At 23.7% G+C, this 17,462-nt stretch overlaps 1 protein-coding gene across 1 annotated transcript; it reads left to right on the top strand.

Annotated features, from left to right (window-relative positions):
* The first annotated feature begins 25 nt into the window (after positions 1 to 25).
* LOC112602111 (NAD-dependent protein deacetylase Sirt6) lies at positions 26 to 11,146 on the top strand. Its single transcript, XM_025350044.1, has 8 exons — positions 26 to 643; positions 1,163 to 1,256; positions 1,323 to 1,450; positions 5,792 to 5,910; positions 7,208 to 7,331; positions 8,167 to 8,340; positions 9,201 to 9,324; positions 9,412 to 11,146. Exons 2-8 carry the CDS (start codon positions 1,191 to 1,193, stop codon positions 9,736 to 9,738), a joined length of 1,062 nt encoding a protein of 353 aa, XP_025205829.1. The 5' UTR covers positions 26 to 643; positions 1,163 to 1,190; the 3' UTR covers positions 9,739 to 11,146.
* The last annotated feature ends 6,316 nt before the right edge of the window (positions 11,147 to 17,462 follow it).

Below are 17,462 nucleotides of genomic sequence, written 5' to 3'. Positions count from 1 at the left end.
GTACAATTCACACGAATATAAGTAAAAAGATTAATTAACAAGACACCTAATATTTTTGATTCATTTTCTCGGTATCTCACTAGTGATTAAAGTGATAACGTTTATCGTCGACACGATAGACTGGAGGTAAATTAATATTAAAACAAAATAGGTAGCGTCATATTGACCGGTGTATGAATTGTACCCCAATTTTCTAATACTAGGTAAATGCTCATGATAAAAAAAAAAATCAATAATCGCAGTTTTACGCAGAAATTCTGCGAATCACTACTCAAATCTTTATTCATCTGCATAATGCTGTGTAGAATTTATTAAAAAAAAATTTAATGCACACACCTTCACGCGATAAATCTTATTGATAATATTATTATGAGTAAATGTGTATAGCCGGTATAGGGCGTATGTAAACTTATCTCATCAAAATAATTGATTGACGAAGATAACACACGATAATACTTAAAGATAGTGTTCGGTGTTCGGTGAACAGTGGAAAGGACGAACAGGTATTAATGAATCAACTAATGTAGGACTTTGTTTAAAAAAATTTACGCCGGTGTCAATGACGCTTTAAATGACCACAATTTGAAAAATTCAACCTCACACCATCGCGAAACAAACGCTGTTCACAAAGTAAACTATCCAGGTAAATTGTCTGAACATTAAATCAACTACTTACCTATGTATCTGTGTATGTGTTAAACTATTAACGGCTGTTGGCTGTGTAAGTTCATAATTTGGCAATTATTAAACCATTTGACCGTAACGAGTCGTATTTTAAAACCATTACACTTAATTACAAATTAATTTCATGAATTGTTGTGTGGCTGTTATTTCGATACAACAAAGTTTGGGATCATTAAGTATTTAATGACGTACAGCCTATATATATATATATATATATATATTAATCACCATTTAAAAATTCAACTCATTTTGGAAATGAATTCACTGTGCTCAATTAAGTACAAAATGTATTTAATTTATCTATTGTTGTTGCGAAAATTTCAGAAAAGATCCTACATAATATGCTTTGACCACACTTATTTTAAATTTTTGGTCTTAGTTATTTCAAATTTAACATATTTACAAAAATATACCACATTCTCAACAATGGCCAATACATTTTTATATCAATATCATTTTTTTTTTTTTTGTTTTATAGTGTGTATTATATATTGACTTAAAACAAAATGTCTTGCAACTATGCTAATGGTTTATCTCCGTATGAGTATAAAGGAGAAGTTGGTATGAATGAAGTAAGTAAAATAATTATCAATAACAGTTAAAATATCCATAGTTATACATTTTTATATTTATTTTAGATTTTTGATACTCCTGAAGTTTTAAAACAAAAAATTTCACTTCTCGCTGAGTGGATCAAAGATTCTAGATATACAGTTTTTCATACAGGTGCTGGTATAAGTACATCGGCGGGTATACCAGATTTTAGGTAAATAAGTATAATGAAAATTTCTAATAATTAAGAAATTGTTTAAGTGTAAATTAAAAACATAATATTTCAGATATTTTAGTTTTAAAATCTACATACAATTTTTTTAAAGTAAAAATGTATTATTAACACAAAATAAAATACAAGACTATTTATTATAATAATATATTTAAGAGCTTTATATTAGTAAAATAATCATTTATCAATAATAGTTATTTGTATTTAGTATATATTTATTATGTCTTGAAAAATTGTTAGTTTATTATTTGATTAAAAAGTGTATATACAGTAGTTACAGTTTATTGGACTTTCTCCTGTTAAATAGACTCATTCACCTATTAAACCTAAACAGGCTAGCCCCAATTTACGCGTGTACTAATATACTAGAAAAATTCATATATTAGACTCGCTACATTGTACTGTCAATGTATATTTTTAAAAGTATGTTTCTACATTTTTTTTATTCATATCTGCAATTTTATTGTATATATTTTAATAATTTATACCAGCAGTCACCAACCTTTTTGATCTCACATACCACTTAATCCATAACTCTAAATTCTACAAACCACTTATACCCATAAGTCTTAAACACCAAACTAAAAAAAAAATAAATTAACACATATTTTATAAAATATCAATAAAGGGTTTTTTTATTTATAACAAAATTATTTAAATTAGTTTAATTACTATTGATTACAAAAAGAAAAAAAAGTTTAAATGAAAACTGAATTTGAATCATTAATGTTCTTAGAACATATTGTGATAACGACACGTGTACCTATAATATACGATATTAGATCTATTTATTTTATAACATTTGATAATAATAACTATATTATTACTTGCTTATCCTTATAAGTTGTAAATTGGACCTACATACATTGTACAATACTTTTGGATATTACGATTTTGTACACAACATTACAAATAATGTTCACATTTTTTGTGGACCACCAAATTTTTACCGTGGACCACTCGTTGGTGACCATTGATTTATACTATTTTCTCAATTTAACACATTGAAAAATATTAAAGTATTAATTATTTTCTAGTAATAATTTTAATGTTATTTATTTATAATTTATTCTATATCTTTGAAATTATTAAATACATAATAAATAATAATACATATTTAATAGTACTTACACATATTATGTAGCCAAATTTAAATTTTGTATAAAATTTTCTTATATTTTTTTTTATTGAAACATTTGGCTTATTGACTGATTAATAGACATAATTACTCTGGTCACACGATCTTTGTTAATATTCCCCTTTATTTGTTTTGAATTGCTCTGTTTAGCTTTTAAGAGTCACATTAATTATTTCTCTTTGAGGCAAAAATTCAATAAAAATGATCCCTTATATGTTCCAAAACTTGGTAGCCATGAGTTTTTTCCTCAAATTTGAGGTTTTGAATTATTTTGATTTATCAGGAATTAATATACTACCTACTATTGTGACAATTGTCTTTTATCTCAAGAGTATAATGAGCTACTCGTGTTTCATCTTCTGTTACAATCAAGCTTGAGCAATCCTCAACTTTAATTCAAACTGCTCAAGGAACTCACACTTGGTGAGATTTTTTATAGACATTTATCAAATACACAAATCAGATTTATTAAATTGTTGTCTGAAGTATTAATGGACAATTAAAATTTCTTTTTTAGTTAGAGGTCAAATAAATTTGTTTATTCCATATTAAGTTTTGACATGTTTCTCCTTTACAATTAATCATATTTGTTTGTGTACCTAATGTAGGAGCTTAATTTATTTACTAATGCCCATTTGGGCAAAGAGTGTACATAAATATTACAGTAAACAAAACGGAAAAGAACAATTTTAGAATATTAAGAATAATAATTATGAATATTTAGAACAGTAATTATAGAGTATTAAAATTAAATTTTACATTACAGTTATTTATCCAACACCTAGGCACAAACAGCAAAGTTAAACTTCATTATCAAAATTAAAGTCAAAAGCAACACTGTTGCATTCTCTTAGTATACAACTTAAAGGCTCGTTAAAACTATATGATTAAGAGTGGAAAGGCATGTTAAAAATAGTCATAAAACGAGCATTAAATGTGGAGCCAGCATACCTTTTTAAGTATTTCAGGACAACTTATTTTGTAATTTAATAGTTTATAGATAAATTATATATTATTGTGTTTTCATTTAGATGTTAGAGAGTGTAAACCAAATTCAAGTCCTAAGTTATCAACCGACATGTTTAATTCTAACTTCTATTATACATACATTAAAAATAGGATTGAATGTTATTCAAACCTGGTAAGGAATTCATATTATGAATCCATACTCAACACCTAAACAAACAAATGAACATTACAAAGTTTTCTAGCAAATAATGTTAAAATCTCAACATTGCCGTCTAATAAATTCCAGCATACTCATAGTTTTTGAGTAAATATGTGTTTGTTAAATGAAAGATCAGCAGGAAGAATAATATCTTTGTTAAAAGAAACTGGTTTAATCATATGTTTGTTCATAGAATAGTTAAAGATTAGACAGTTTTATACCTGGTGAATGATGTAAACTCACATTTATCTGTATTTATTTTTAATCTGTTCATGGTACACCAATTTGAAAAATGTACAAGATCTAACTGTAGTTTTTCCCAATCTTGTACAGAGTTAACCTGAAAACACATTTTCGAGTCATCAACAAACAGAAAAATTTTAAAGAAATTGAATATAATGTTTTACATAATTTATAAATAATAGAAAGAGCAAAGATAATAGGTATCCTCCTTGGGAGACACTAGAAGTTATAACGAATGGAGTTGAGACTTTGCTTAAAATGATAACCTATTAAACCCTCCCTGTCAAATATGAGCTTAATCAGGATAATAACAAGCCACTAATAGCAAAAATATTACGCTTATCAACTAAAAGTATGTAGTTCATTTGAGTCAAATGCCTTACTAAAGTCTGTATAAATAGCATCTACCTCCTGTTCCTTTTTTTTTTTTAGCAACATTAAGAATAATAAAAATAAAAAATTCCAGTATAATATATTAATAAATAAATGTGTGTAGGTTTTTGAGATTGAAAACCGTGTTCTTCATTTATTAGAATGTCTTTAAATAATTTAGATAATTTAGGTTCAAATAACTTTTCAAAAAGTTTTGACACTGTGCTTAAATTTAGATATTGGATGACAATCTTTATAGAAGCCTGATTATTTAACTTAAAAATTAGTAATACAAAATTAGATTTTCAGTTATTTGAAAAACCCCCATCAAACAGATTTATTAAAAACAAAGGACAGTTAGTGCATACCGACATTTGAATTATGTTATTGAAGGCAGTTAATTAGGTCTACATGTATCATCTAAACTTAAACTACTGAGACCATACAAATTTTCAGTTATAGAAATATGTACAAAAGATGTATTAATTGGCGATTCATTATTTAAGTTAATTTGATTAGAAGTACTTATACAATTCTGCATAGTATATACTAAAGAAAAATAATCAGCAAAAGCATTGCATATATCTTCATTACTATCATATTTTTCCTTGTTTTAATTCATAGATGAAGATAATTCATTATTGTTTCTTTTATTTTTATATATTTCCAAAAACTTTAAGGATTGGTAGACAGATAGGTTGTTTGTATATTATAAATATTGATAATGAAATCGCTAAGAAAAATATTTACACATTACTCGTAATTCAGAAAATTTAATGTAAAATATTTGAAGGTTCTATATTTTTATCATTAATCTATATTCTATGTTATTACTTATGCATAAATAGTATAAGAACATGACAGATACATCATATATTTTCCTATAAGTAACTATTTACTGGTAGGAAACACATTTTAACTGCACTAGTGTTTATTGTTCCTGTTTCAATGAATATTTTGTTTTTTTTTTAACATATAAAATAACAGTCTTAAGTTAATTATAAAGTATGATAATTTAAAAATAAATTGAATATTGAAGTGAAAAATAAACAATTTTTTTTTTTTTCTAATTATTCAAAATTGATCATTCCAAACATAATTACTCTATTGTTTGTTTATCATTAAATATTCCTTTCTGTTTACTTTCATGCTACTAGCATTAGCCTTCTTTCTTCAATAGCTTGTTCAATATTCTAGTCCTATTCTTTTCAATTTTAAATTATATAGCAGCAATTATGTTAAATTGTATATTCTACTATTCAAATATTAGCTCTAAAGTCTCAATTGTTCCGCTTAGTTGTATGACCTTATATCTTTCTTGAATCGAAGTATATAATCATTATGTTACTGTAGTTATAACTAATTATTAAATTGTTAAATTAATACATTTTGTCTGTTATAGAGGACCAAAAGGAGTATGGACTTTAGAAAAAGAAGGAAAGAAACCAGAAATAAGCTTAGATTTCAATGATGCCAAACCAACAGTTACACATATGGCAATCAAAAGCTTGGTCAAAAAAGGTCTGATTCTTGAATTATTGTTTAGATATGATATTTTTTGAAATAATTTTGAAGTTTATATTGTATAATATACACAAAATATTTGTATATAAATGTTAGGTGTTGTCTTGAATATTATGGTGCTTGTTGATTGTAAGACTCATTTAATTTTCTTTGTATGATATAGCTGAGAGCAATAACAGCAATTATTTTCAGATCTATATATTTTACACAATTAAAAAACTCTGAGATAGTGATATTATTATTTATTAGGTTAAATTAGATCAACCAGAAGTTGTTTCTGAGAAAAACTGGTGAATTATGAAGTAAAAACGTAAAATATTTTATAAAGTAAACATAATTTGATTAATATTGGTGATACCTAGCCTACTTTTTATATAAGATAGGTAGCTGTTATTAAAATTATTTATAAAACAGGATAATTCAGTGTAAATAAATAATAATAGTAGTATAGTACTGTAATTTCTTTACATATTATTTTGGAATATTTTTATTTAACAAATGTGAAGATAAAATTTAATTTTGAGAAACACCTTTATATATTTTTTCAATTATTATTTAAAATTATTGTTTTTTACAATAAGGCTTTATTTTTTAATAAAAAAAAATGTTGATGTGTTATAATTAATTAACTTAACTTTTTTTAGTTAATAGTAGTTTTTATTTTCTTGAAACAAATAAAAATTAAAATGCATATTAAAGCATATTTTGATGTTTATTGGTTATTTTTCTCATTTTTAAAAGAGAATTATCATAGGTTTTTTAGAAAATATATTAGTATCATATTTCAACTTTTTTTGGGGCAAAAGTTCAGACTCCAGTACTAATAAATAATAATTACAAAATATCACAGTGGAATATATTAATATGTAATAATAATAACTTTTTATTAGTTGAATACTTAATCCAATAATGTATTACAAGTAATTATAATTTTTAGTTGGTTTAAAATTTGGCTTTAATTGGTACATGAAAACACATTTTGTTAACAAATAATTTGAGATTGAATTTATTAAATATTTATGAATTATAAGTAATCCAAACTAAAATTTAAAAAAAAAAACTATGAGGAATTTAATATTTTTATTTTACCACTATGCAGTTGAAACAAATATCATAGATAAAATTTTGTTTAAATTCAAGTACAAGAAAACAAAAAAAACATTTTATGCAACTATAATTATTTAATATCATATAAACAGTATGTTATATTTTTTTTAGCATGAGTATTTGTTTTACACACCAGTAAATGAGGGTAACTTCTAATTGTTAACAATATTCTTGTATATTGTATTAGGTTATGCAAAATATGTTGTCAGTCAGAATATAGATGGTTTACATTTGAAGTCAGGATTACTTCGTCAACATGTTTCTGAAGTTCATGGAAACATGTTTACTATGAAATGTAATAAATGCAAAAGGTAAATTAAAATATTTTAATTTACTTAAGGTACATATTTTTAATAGTTAATGTAATTTTTAAAATAATTAAAAATAAATGAATTATCAGTGTATTGAATGATATTACTTTAAATATAAAATATTATACAGGGTAGGCTATCATATTTTTTTTCACAGAGCTAAAATAAGAAAACTTGTTTTATCTAGTAAGGCGCTTTTTAAAATATTTTTCATCCCTAATATAATGTTAGGGATAATATTTATAAAACTTCTATTTTTAATTCTATTGTTGAATTATTTCTAAAACTGTTGAACTATTTTTATCTTCACTAAAAAAGAAAGATTTTTATCTTCACTAAATATACACTTTGAGGCCAACACAACGGGAAACTTAATGATAGCTTCTGAGTGATAAAATAACTAACATTTAAACAAGAGGTAAAAGAGGTATAATTGAGTTACAGTTAACAATAGTTATCAGTTGTATTGACTTAAAGATTATTTTTATACAATGCTGTATTCATAAGTTCAATAGCAATGATGCAAGTATAAAACAGTATTGTTTTACAAGCATTTAAACTACATTTTTTATTTATTTTTGCTTTTGAGTATGGTTAATGTTGAATTGGAAAAACCTAAGTATTTTCATGAACAGTTATAACTGCACTTTTTTTTAAGCCTTAATTTAAAGTAAACTACTAATTAATGTTTAAAATTGTTTTGTTTCAACTGTATTATTTATTACTTATTTTTCTTATATTCTAAGGTTTGAAAATAATTATTTTAAACTGTTTATTATTTAATTAGCTATATTACTAGAGATGATTTAGCTCAATTATTTTGTTTAAATACTAGGAGCTATGTGAGTAAAAGTGCTGTAAAAACAGTTGGACAGCGATGCTTAAACATCAAATGTTTAGGAAAAAACAAGAATGGCCATCAATGTCGAGGTGTTTTATATGATACAATATTAGACTGGGAACATCAATTACCAATCGAAGAGTTAGAGTTATCGGAGTTACATTCCAAGTAACTATATCATAGTTCGCTTTATATATTATGATTTAATTTTAATACATGTTTTTACATATTATCAATGACCATTAATTGGTTGACATTATATTTATCTGACAGTCCACTGAGATGGTATAAAAAAAAATCAACTGCCTTTTAAGATCTGTAAACCTTTTTTAGAACTAAAATAATCATAGTATAATAAAATTATTTATCATTTAAGTGCAGTTGATAGATACTTGACTGGTGTATAATATAATTTATAAATACCAAAGCATAATCCAAGCACATTTGACCTATAAAAGGTACTTAATCTAAAAAGATGTTACTCACACATGTAATCTTTAACTTACAGACATGCAACATAACAAATTTATGTTTAATAGAATGGATTTTATGTTGTTAGCTAGCTTTAATATTAATGAATTGACCTATAACTAAACTTAAAGGTAACAACTGTAATCTCTTATTAGTTTTTATGATATTTGAATTTTTAAGCGAGGCATATTTTAGAATTTTATATTCTTATACTTACTTAAATATTAAATTATAGTAAGAAACTTATGAAAGTTAACAGGTTATTATTCTTAATTTTGATCATAGGTCAATTATATTTAAACCTAATTTTTTAAAATTGATTCTACAGAATTCAAATTTACCATATTGTATACTAGTAAGACAGAAACAACTCAGCAAGTATAGCACCCTGTTAATTGCAGTTTAAATAATGCCCTCGTTTTAAGTGTTATGTGAAATAATATATAAATTATTAATATTTTAAAGTTAAACAATATATATATATTTGTAATTAAACAATTTAATTATATTTATTAATTTATTTTTAAAATTTAACTTGAGTATTTATGTTTAATCAGAATGGCTGATTTATGCATTTGTCTTGGAACTTCATTACAAATTCAACCAATCAATCTGGTTCCATTTAACGCAAAAAAGAACAAAGGAAAAGTTGTTATTTGTAATTTACAAAAAACAAACTGTGTAAGTATTTTATAGTCATTATATATAATATATTAAACTGTTTTTTTTTTTCATGTTTGTTCTAATTGTGTTATATATTTTATTAAGGATCGTAAAGCAGATTTAGTTATTCATACTTATGTAGACAATTTGATGAAGTCTTTAATGGATATCCTTGGAGTAAATATTGACAAATACAATGAGATTGAAGATCCAACAAATATAAATCATGAAATAACTGATTGGACGATTTATGATGTAGATTTAAGGATTGTACGAGAAATTAAAAAAAACACAGCTAAGTTAAGAAAACGAAAAAAGTCTGAAGCTAAATTTTCTGATCCAAAATCAGAAACAGAATCACCTCATAATAATCAAATCCTTAAACCTTCAAAAATTTCTAAACTCAATAATAATGATAATATTATAAAATAATGACAAAATAATTAGGTTTTTGTATTACATTTGTAATATGTTTTCAATAAAAATCGTCTAATATAGTGTTTCCTAACACTTTCCAAAAATAATTCACATTGAAAATTCTATGCTTTTAAATATGATAATGAGTTAATTATAAAAATGGCATGAAATTAAAAATATTATAATATATCTAGAGATTACAACCGACCCTATTTTACGATATTGGGATATTTAGCCATTATTATTTCCGAGGTCCTAGAATTATCCTGAAATTTAGTAACAAAAAATTTAAAAGATTATGCAAAAAAAAATATTTTAATTTTTGTTAATGAATCAAAATGTTATTACAAATTACAATTTTATGCTCTTCTTATTTTGAAAATATGAACAAAGGCATAGTATAGCGCAGCGTTTCTCAAACTGTGGGTCAATTTTTGGGGGGTCGTGGAGAAGTAGTATTATATTATTATTATAAGAATATTATTAAAATTATTATTATTATAAGTATATTATTACAATTATTATTATTATAAAGTAGTAAATAAGTTATAAAAAAATTTATTTTTTGAAATTACTTTTTTGATTCTGTAAATGTAAAACTGTGGGAGTCACGATAGATTTTTGGAAAAAAAATTGGGTAGCGGTCCTAAAAAGATTGAGAATCACTGGTATAGCATCTAATGTTCCATCTCTGTCAGCTTCTCAGCTTATTTTGTATATTAGCTGTTACTAAAAATGCACGCTTTGACTCGATACTAGTAGGAGGAGTAAGACAATAAATAATTAAAGGCTTGCCTCTAAGTGATGACTGTAAGTTCTTCAATTTTCAAATAGATTCATTTCTTTTTGATTATTTTAACCAAATCAGTTTCTTTTTGTGTTTTAGGATCAATTAGGAACTTTTACCTATTTCTAGCAGCAACTTTTCTTGTAATGTCAATTGAATGAGTGTAATAGATTCACCTTTTGTTTGTTCAAAACATTATTCTTCTTTATTTTGATAAAGATTATGTACCCTTTCAATCAATTTTATGATTGATTTTTAAATAAAATCATTTTTGAGGAGTGAAAATAAATCTTTGAAATATTTTATTTGATTATAGTCATCATGAGGATTCTGTCAATATGCCAGATAACTTTCAGCATCATTTTTTTTTTTTTATATACGACCACTCAATCATGTCCTCACTTTATTAGCAAGTATTGAATTTTTTTCAAACAATTCCCATCAATAGTGCACAAATTGGCATTATGATGACTGCTTTCAGTGTCAATTTAACAAAGGAAAATACATCGATAATCTCAGTAATTAAGTTATAATCAAAATCTTCTAAACAAACCATTTTACTTCACCTTGAAAAAAATATTTCTCTAAAATTGAAGATTGTTCTGTTAAAAATACATTTTCTGTCTGTTTCATAGTGTTTCACAATATTACAATAGTGCAATATATTTATTTTTTATTATTTTTTTTTGATAACAGCATTTAACAAACTAAATAATACCATAAATAGTGTTGCGCGTTATCACTTCAAAGTTCAAACACTACTTTTTACAAGCATTTTTAATTTTTAACTTATAAAACATTTCTAATTTATCCTAAACTAGATAAAAAAAAATTTTAAAAAATGAAAGTAAATATTATTTTATTTTAATATGTATAATTAAAAAAAAAAAATCATTCTAACTCATTAAAAGCAAAATATATATTTTAAGCTAGGAACTTCATGCTCTAAAAATACTAAAATATATTTTATTTTTCATTAATAAACCAAAAATTATAAATTTACTTATTATTAACTAAGGCATATTTAATTTAATTTTCACAAGAAATAACTGTACCTAATCTAGAATATTATGTTAACTATATTAATGCAAGATGAAAACACTTATGAAACAAACGAATAAAGTGACATCAACTGCCCATATTTGACGTCTTCCTAACCGACCAATTTTATGATTTGCATAATGCAAATAATTGGAAAAACACGATAGATAGATTATTCAATAATACTTGTTAAATAATTTTAATCTAAATTTTTCCTTTTAGGAAATGTATGTTAAATATTGTATAGTATGTATAAATGATTATTCTCTATGTCACATATTATTTTAATTTTTTTTTTTTAATAAACATGTTTAATATGTACTTAAAATAAAAATGCAACAAGATATGTACTTAAAAGTGAAAAAAGAGCTGAATATGCAAAATAAAAACGATTGCATAAACTTCTAGTTTTTGAAACAAATTTCTGTTTTACTTTACTATGTTTTGAATAATTATTGAAAAATATGCAAACTCTTATAAGTCCCTACCCTAATAACATCTTACGAAAATATAAGTTAGGAAGGGAAAAGGATGAATTTATTATCTGAATATTCAATGTTTTTAAATTAAAGAAGCGTACAATTCTAAAATTCACCATAAATGTGAGGTGCGTTCATAAAATTACCATTAGAGTTTATACTTCAATGTGAATTATTTTTTGAGTGCTCTAGGAAAATACATTTTAAATGCCTAATTTGTTTCACAAATTTTTATTTTGCATTTTTTAATGTCTTTTTCTATTTTTAGAGAAATTTTAGTGTTTTTAGGTCATTTATTAACTTATAGTGTATACCTATATTCATAATAATTGTATAAGCTTTTATTATAGATTGGGTAATTCATAATATTTTATCAACAAATATTGATTCTGTAATATTTGTTTTAATATATAGTTTTTAAGTATTTTTTATCTGTACCAAATGTTTTTTTTCCCCCCCCAATATTATTTTGTTCCTAAGAAGTAAGAGTTAGAATAACTCAAATCAAATTTTCTGTTTATAAGTTTTAAAAAAATTAAGATAAAAATGTCATTTTAAAACATCAAAAGTGAACAGATAAAAGCCATTTAGGTTTTTGCATCGTGATAGGTCCCATACATTCAGTTCTTATAATAATGTAATTTTTAACATCTAAAAATATATTAGTGGTGGCGTATACACCATATTTACTTGACTTAGCCTTCTTGCAACTGGTTTCGTAAACTAAAAACTATATAATTTTATTGCGTATATTTAGCATGTTTTTACCAAAATTTGATGAAAATGCAATAATTTGTATTTTTGTACTGCATAAAATGTTCGTAACGTTAAATTATTAAAAATTAGTGTGTAAAAAAAATAAAGTGCGTACAAACGTATATGTAGCCCACTTAAAGCAATTAGTTGCAAACATGTTGTATGAAATGGTCTTATCTTCTTAATACTAGACTAACTGGATGTTTATTTTATTAGATTATTATTGAATATTTTTAATTTATTTTTTGGAATTACATTTAAACAAACAAAGCATTACTTTTATAAGTATGAATGAAATTTTTTTGTTATTCCAAAAATTACCAATATTTTTTTCATTTTTTTTAATCTGTATATTTTTAGTCTATATAAATAATACATATTTCTGAATTTTTTAAGGTATATTTTACTAGTTTTTAGTACATAACTGTATACTTTTAAGGCATAAATGCATGAGCCCTGGTTGTTATAATATTTAAATATATTATTAGTAGTCAATAATTTCATTTATTTTTAAGCTGTTATAAAAAAATAAAAAAGAGCAAGTTAATATTACTGAATTTTTTTTTAAATTCTTAGTATTTCTTTTGCTTTCTTTATGATGCATTTTTATGAATCAATGTATAAATATTATTTTAATTTAACAAGTATAATATAATTGTATTTTATAATGTTTAAATTAAATGTTAATACTTTATTTAATTAAGATATAGGTAGGTACATCATTGGAGAATAAAGATACTACATTATTTCTCATTGTAATTTTATTTAGTTTAACAACACTGAATTAATTATTTTAAATAATAAATTTAAATAGTTTATAAGCATCTACTATAGTTTATTATAAAATTAATCTTGAATTAATTGTTTAAGAGTGTGCTATACCTACATGCAGTGTCTCTGTCTTATTAAATCTAAATTGTACATTTTAATACGCTCATAACTCACTTTAAAATAAAAATATAAATTTTCTATGAGGGTCACTAGTTTATATTCTTACTTTTAAATTTTATAATTGGTAAATTTGCTATAATTTTAAACATGACAGAGTTTAATAAATTATTCAGATCAATGTGCACAATGTGCTATGCTATGTGTTTTTAAAATGGTGATACCATATGTGGGTGTAGCTTTCTCTTAGTAAATATTTAAATATAATAAACCTAAAATTGAAAAAATATGATCTTAATATGTATAATTCAATTGAATTTATAAAAAAAAAGTCATGACTAATAAATTACAAGAATGTACAAGAGCCAAGAATCCTTTGTATTGTATTCAATTTATTCAATGTATGTACTTTTTAGTTTTAATTTAAATTAAGTTTCAATATTGGTAATAAAAATAAGTAAAAAAAAAAATGTTATTACATGTATTTTATTCACAAACTAAATAATAATAAAATGTTAGAATTAGAAACATTTAATATTTTTATGAGATAAATTTTTTAGTTATGGCTAAATATAGGTATAGTTAATATTATTGTAATTTCATATACTATTTATAATATTCTATTTGGTACACCTGTACTATAGTATCAAATACTAAAAAAAAAAATATTTTAAGACTAATATATTGTACTCCATTGATTTCTTTTATTTAATTAAATGTCAAGCAAATTTAGAAAAGTGTTATTATTTATGGTCCTTTTATATAATGTTTTAGACCTTAAAATTTTACTGTTTAGTGCTTACCTGTCTATATTAATGAATCTTTCATAGCAAATGATTACTGATCATATAATCATTATTTATAGGTAATATCCCATTCAGAACATTTGATACTGTATATCATGGTATTTTAATAAATGTTTTTGACTACTAGAGGTTGATAAGCCAGCCACAGCTTTTATGGTTTCATATTTTGTACCTGTTTAGTAAATAAAAATGATATGGGTTTGTTGAATTATTTGGTCATTCTTTTAGTAACTTTCTAATTAAATTTGTCTACCTCAAGGAGGTAATTTGTCCCCGCCCTACTATTTAATATTTTAATTAGTATACAACATAATATTTTTCTAAATTTTTTTTTTTTTTTTTTATGTAGTTTACTCATGAGCAATGATAAAAAATTATTCTTTACTATAGCTTATCTTTTCAATTCATTACATTTTTACAAATGGGCAATGGCTCATTGAATAATATATTGATGTCTCAAATAATTTGTAATTTGTTAAAAAAAAAATTAGGTTTTATTTTGAATTTATCTTTATGTTTTTGGTGTTTTTGCCTACATATTAATATAATGCGATATCTCAGATTTAATCTCTGAAAAAATTATGAATTTTTACATTGTCTTGCTTAGTGATGTTATTCAGTTCTTTAGTAGAATTTGATTTCTGTGTATCTAATAATATGTACCTACCATATTAGATATAAACGTAACCATATATCCATAACCGACTTTTACAGAAAAATACTTAGGTACCTACTTAATATTGTATATTTTTGTGAAAATAAATAAAGCAAGACTGGTGTAAAAATTAGCTTCAAGTCTAAAACATAATTGATAATGCTTGATATTGGTTAAAATTGTATACATGTTTGGATCTTAAAATAATAAATCTTGCTAAGCAATTTTAATCTTATGTAGGTACCTATATTAATATATATTTATTTATTTATTGATCACCTAGATACCTTTAATATACTTATAAATTCCATTGACAAAATTCCTATACCTAATTCCGTATACAAGGATCTAGTTACAGCAATTATTCGTTTTAATTTTGCACTTGATAGTTAAAAATGTTAAATCAATTTGGCTTGAAATTTATTATAGTAAATTATTTCAATTGTACAAAATCAAAATAAATTAAATAATTATTTGATATGAAAATATTTTTTTTAAAAGATTGGTATTGAGTACATTTTTTTACACTTGGACTAGTTCATAGGAATACAAAACATATATAATGTTTAAAGTATTAAACATAGTCATAGGTAGGTACTATAATTACAAAATGTTGTGTTATGTATATGTATGTACATTGTATAACGCCATTGTCTTGATGTTAAAATGTTTAAGTTAATTCATAATTAATAATTGATAATTTGGTACTAATATTCATTATTAGGGCTAAATAAAATGCAGCTAATTTTTTGAATTTTTCTTTTGTAGGTAAAAGAAAATGAAAACTTGATAAAATTTCAACATGATAAAGAAATCTAGATTTTAATTGATTAATGAAAGAATCTATAAGTACTTACCTATCGAATAAACACCGATGTATAGAAATATTCTTCAAGATAATTATAGTTGAAACGTTTGTTTTTATGTTTCGGATTTTTTTACTCAGACGTTTTTTTTTCTAGAATTTATTTAACTCGGAATTTTTGATAATCTACCAATGTTTAGAAGGACACAACAATTAGCAATTAAAAATTAAATTTTTGCAATTCGATTTAGTAGATAGGTGATTTATAATTATTACTGGCTAAATAATAAAAATCGTGGAGAAGTAGACGAAACCAAAAAAAGTGACAAACGAATTATATAATATGTATACAAATATAACATAACATGCTATATATATAGGCACTAAAATTTCGGAAAAACTATCAACCGTTATATTTAATAGGTATAATGATTGTGAACGTCAGATAATTTCTGTTTGATACCAACGATGATGGGCATTATTGTTTATATTGCTAATTTAGGAATTTATCTATTTTATTAATGAATATTAACAAATATTTTTAAGATTTTTGCCGGTGCTTTTGAGACAAAAATAAAAAAATATTTAAAATCAGTTTACTGACGACTTATCTTGCTTGTTTTAATATTTTTCGTCTTAATCAAATATTATATAGTTAGTAAAGTATAAAATGAAAAACTCAACACAATAAATGTTTTCTTGAAAGACACAAATATTTTTAACTTCTAATATAAATTATTTTTTTTTAGATAGCTTGTTCTAAGTCCTGAAAAAGTGGTGAAGTGAAATATTTGTAAATCCATAATTCACGTGGTTTTTATTAACTTGATGTCGGCAATTAGTATTTTGATATCGAAAACACATGTCTGCAATTATTAGACATGTTATAAATTATAATATTGGTCTGAACAATTTGTCCTCAACTAACTTTAAAATCGTACGTACTTATGTTATTTAATTTTACCATTATTTCTTTTAACAGTAAATACCGTTCTTTACCGAAATTACCGAATTTGTTTAAACAAAGTAACATAGGTAGGTAGTTCTGAAAAGTCAGAATCATTAAAATTTAACTGATCTTCAGGAGAAATCATATTGTTTTTAGAGTTAATTCAAAAACTAATGGATATGCAATTATATAAAAAAAAAGTCAGATTAAATTAGTAGGTATATATTTGTCACGGATAATTTAAATACTTTTCAGATAAATAGATCAATTTTCATGATAAATATAAATGTACTTACATATATGTAATTTTATACCAAGATAGTATAGGAACCTACCATTATTTATAATTTAATAAAATTTATTATAAATTAATTTTAATTTAGAAATAGGTACCTACATAATTGATTCTAATAATAAAGGAGTAAATACTCAACGAAATCATCGTTAATTAAACGTATGTCAAGTTGCATAAAAAATTGATTAATTGAATTATTGTTCATTAAAATTTAATGGAACAATAATGGGCCACTAAATCATGTTTTATTCATTAAATGTTTATATAGTGATCGTTTA

This window comes from Melanaphis sacchari, unplaced genomic scaffold, assembly GCF_002803265.2.
Source record: "Melanaphis sacchari strain LSU unplaced genomic scaffold, SCAv2.0 Contig82_pilon_pilon, whole genome shotgun sequence".
In the NCBI taxonomy this organism is placed as follows: Eukaryota; Metazoa; Arthropoda; class Insecta; order Hemiptera; family Aphididae; genus Melanaphis; species Melanaphis sacchari.
Note: the sequence above shows the minus strand (reverse complement) of the source record. Positions and strands in the feature narration are given on the sequence as shown.

Coding starts and splice junctions, on each gene's coding strand:
- LOC112602111 (XM_025350044.1), top strand. CDS start 1,191: ATGTCTTGCAACTATGCTAATGGTTTATCTCCGTATGAGTATAAAGGA. Junction 7,332..8,166: donor AAATGTAATAAATGCAAAAG/GTAAATTAAAAT, acceptor TTTAAATACTAG/GAGCTATGTGAGTAAAAGTG. Junction 8,341..9,200: donor TTATCGGAGTTACATTCCAA/GTAACTATATCA, acceptor ATGTTTAATCAG/AATGGCTGATTTATGCATTT.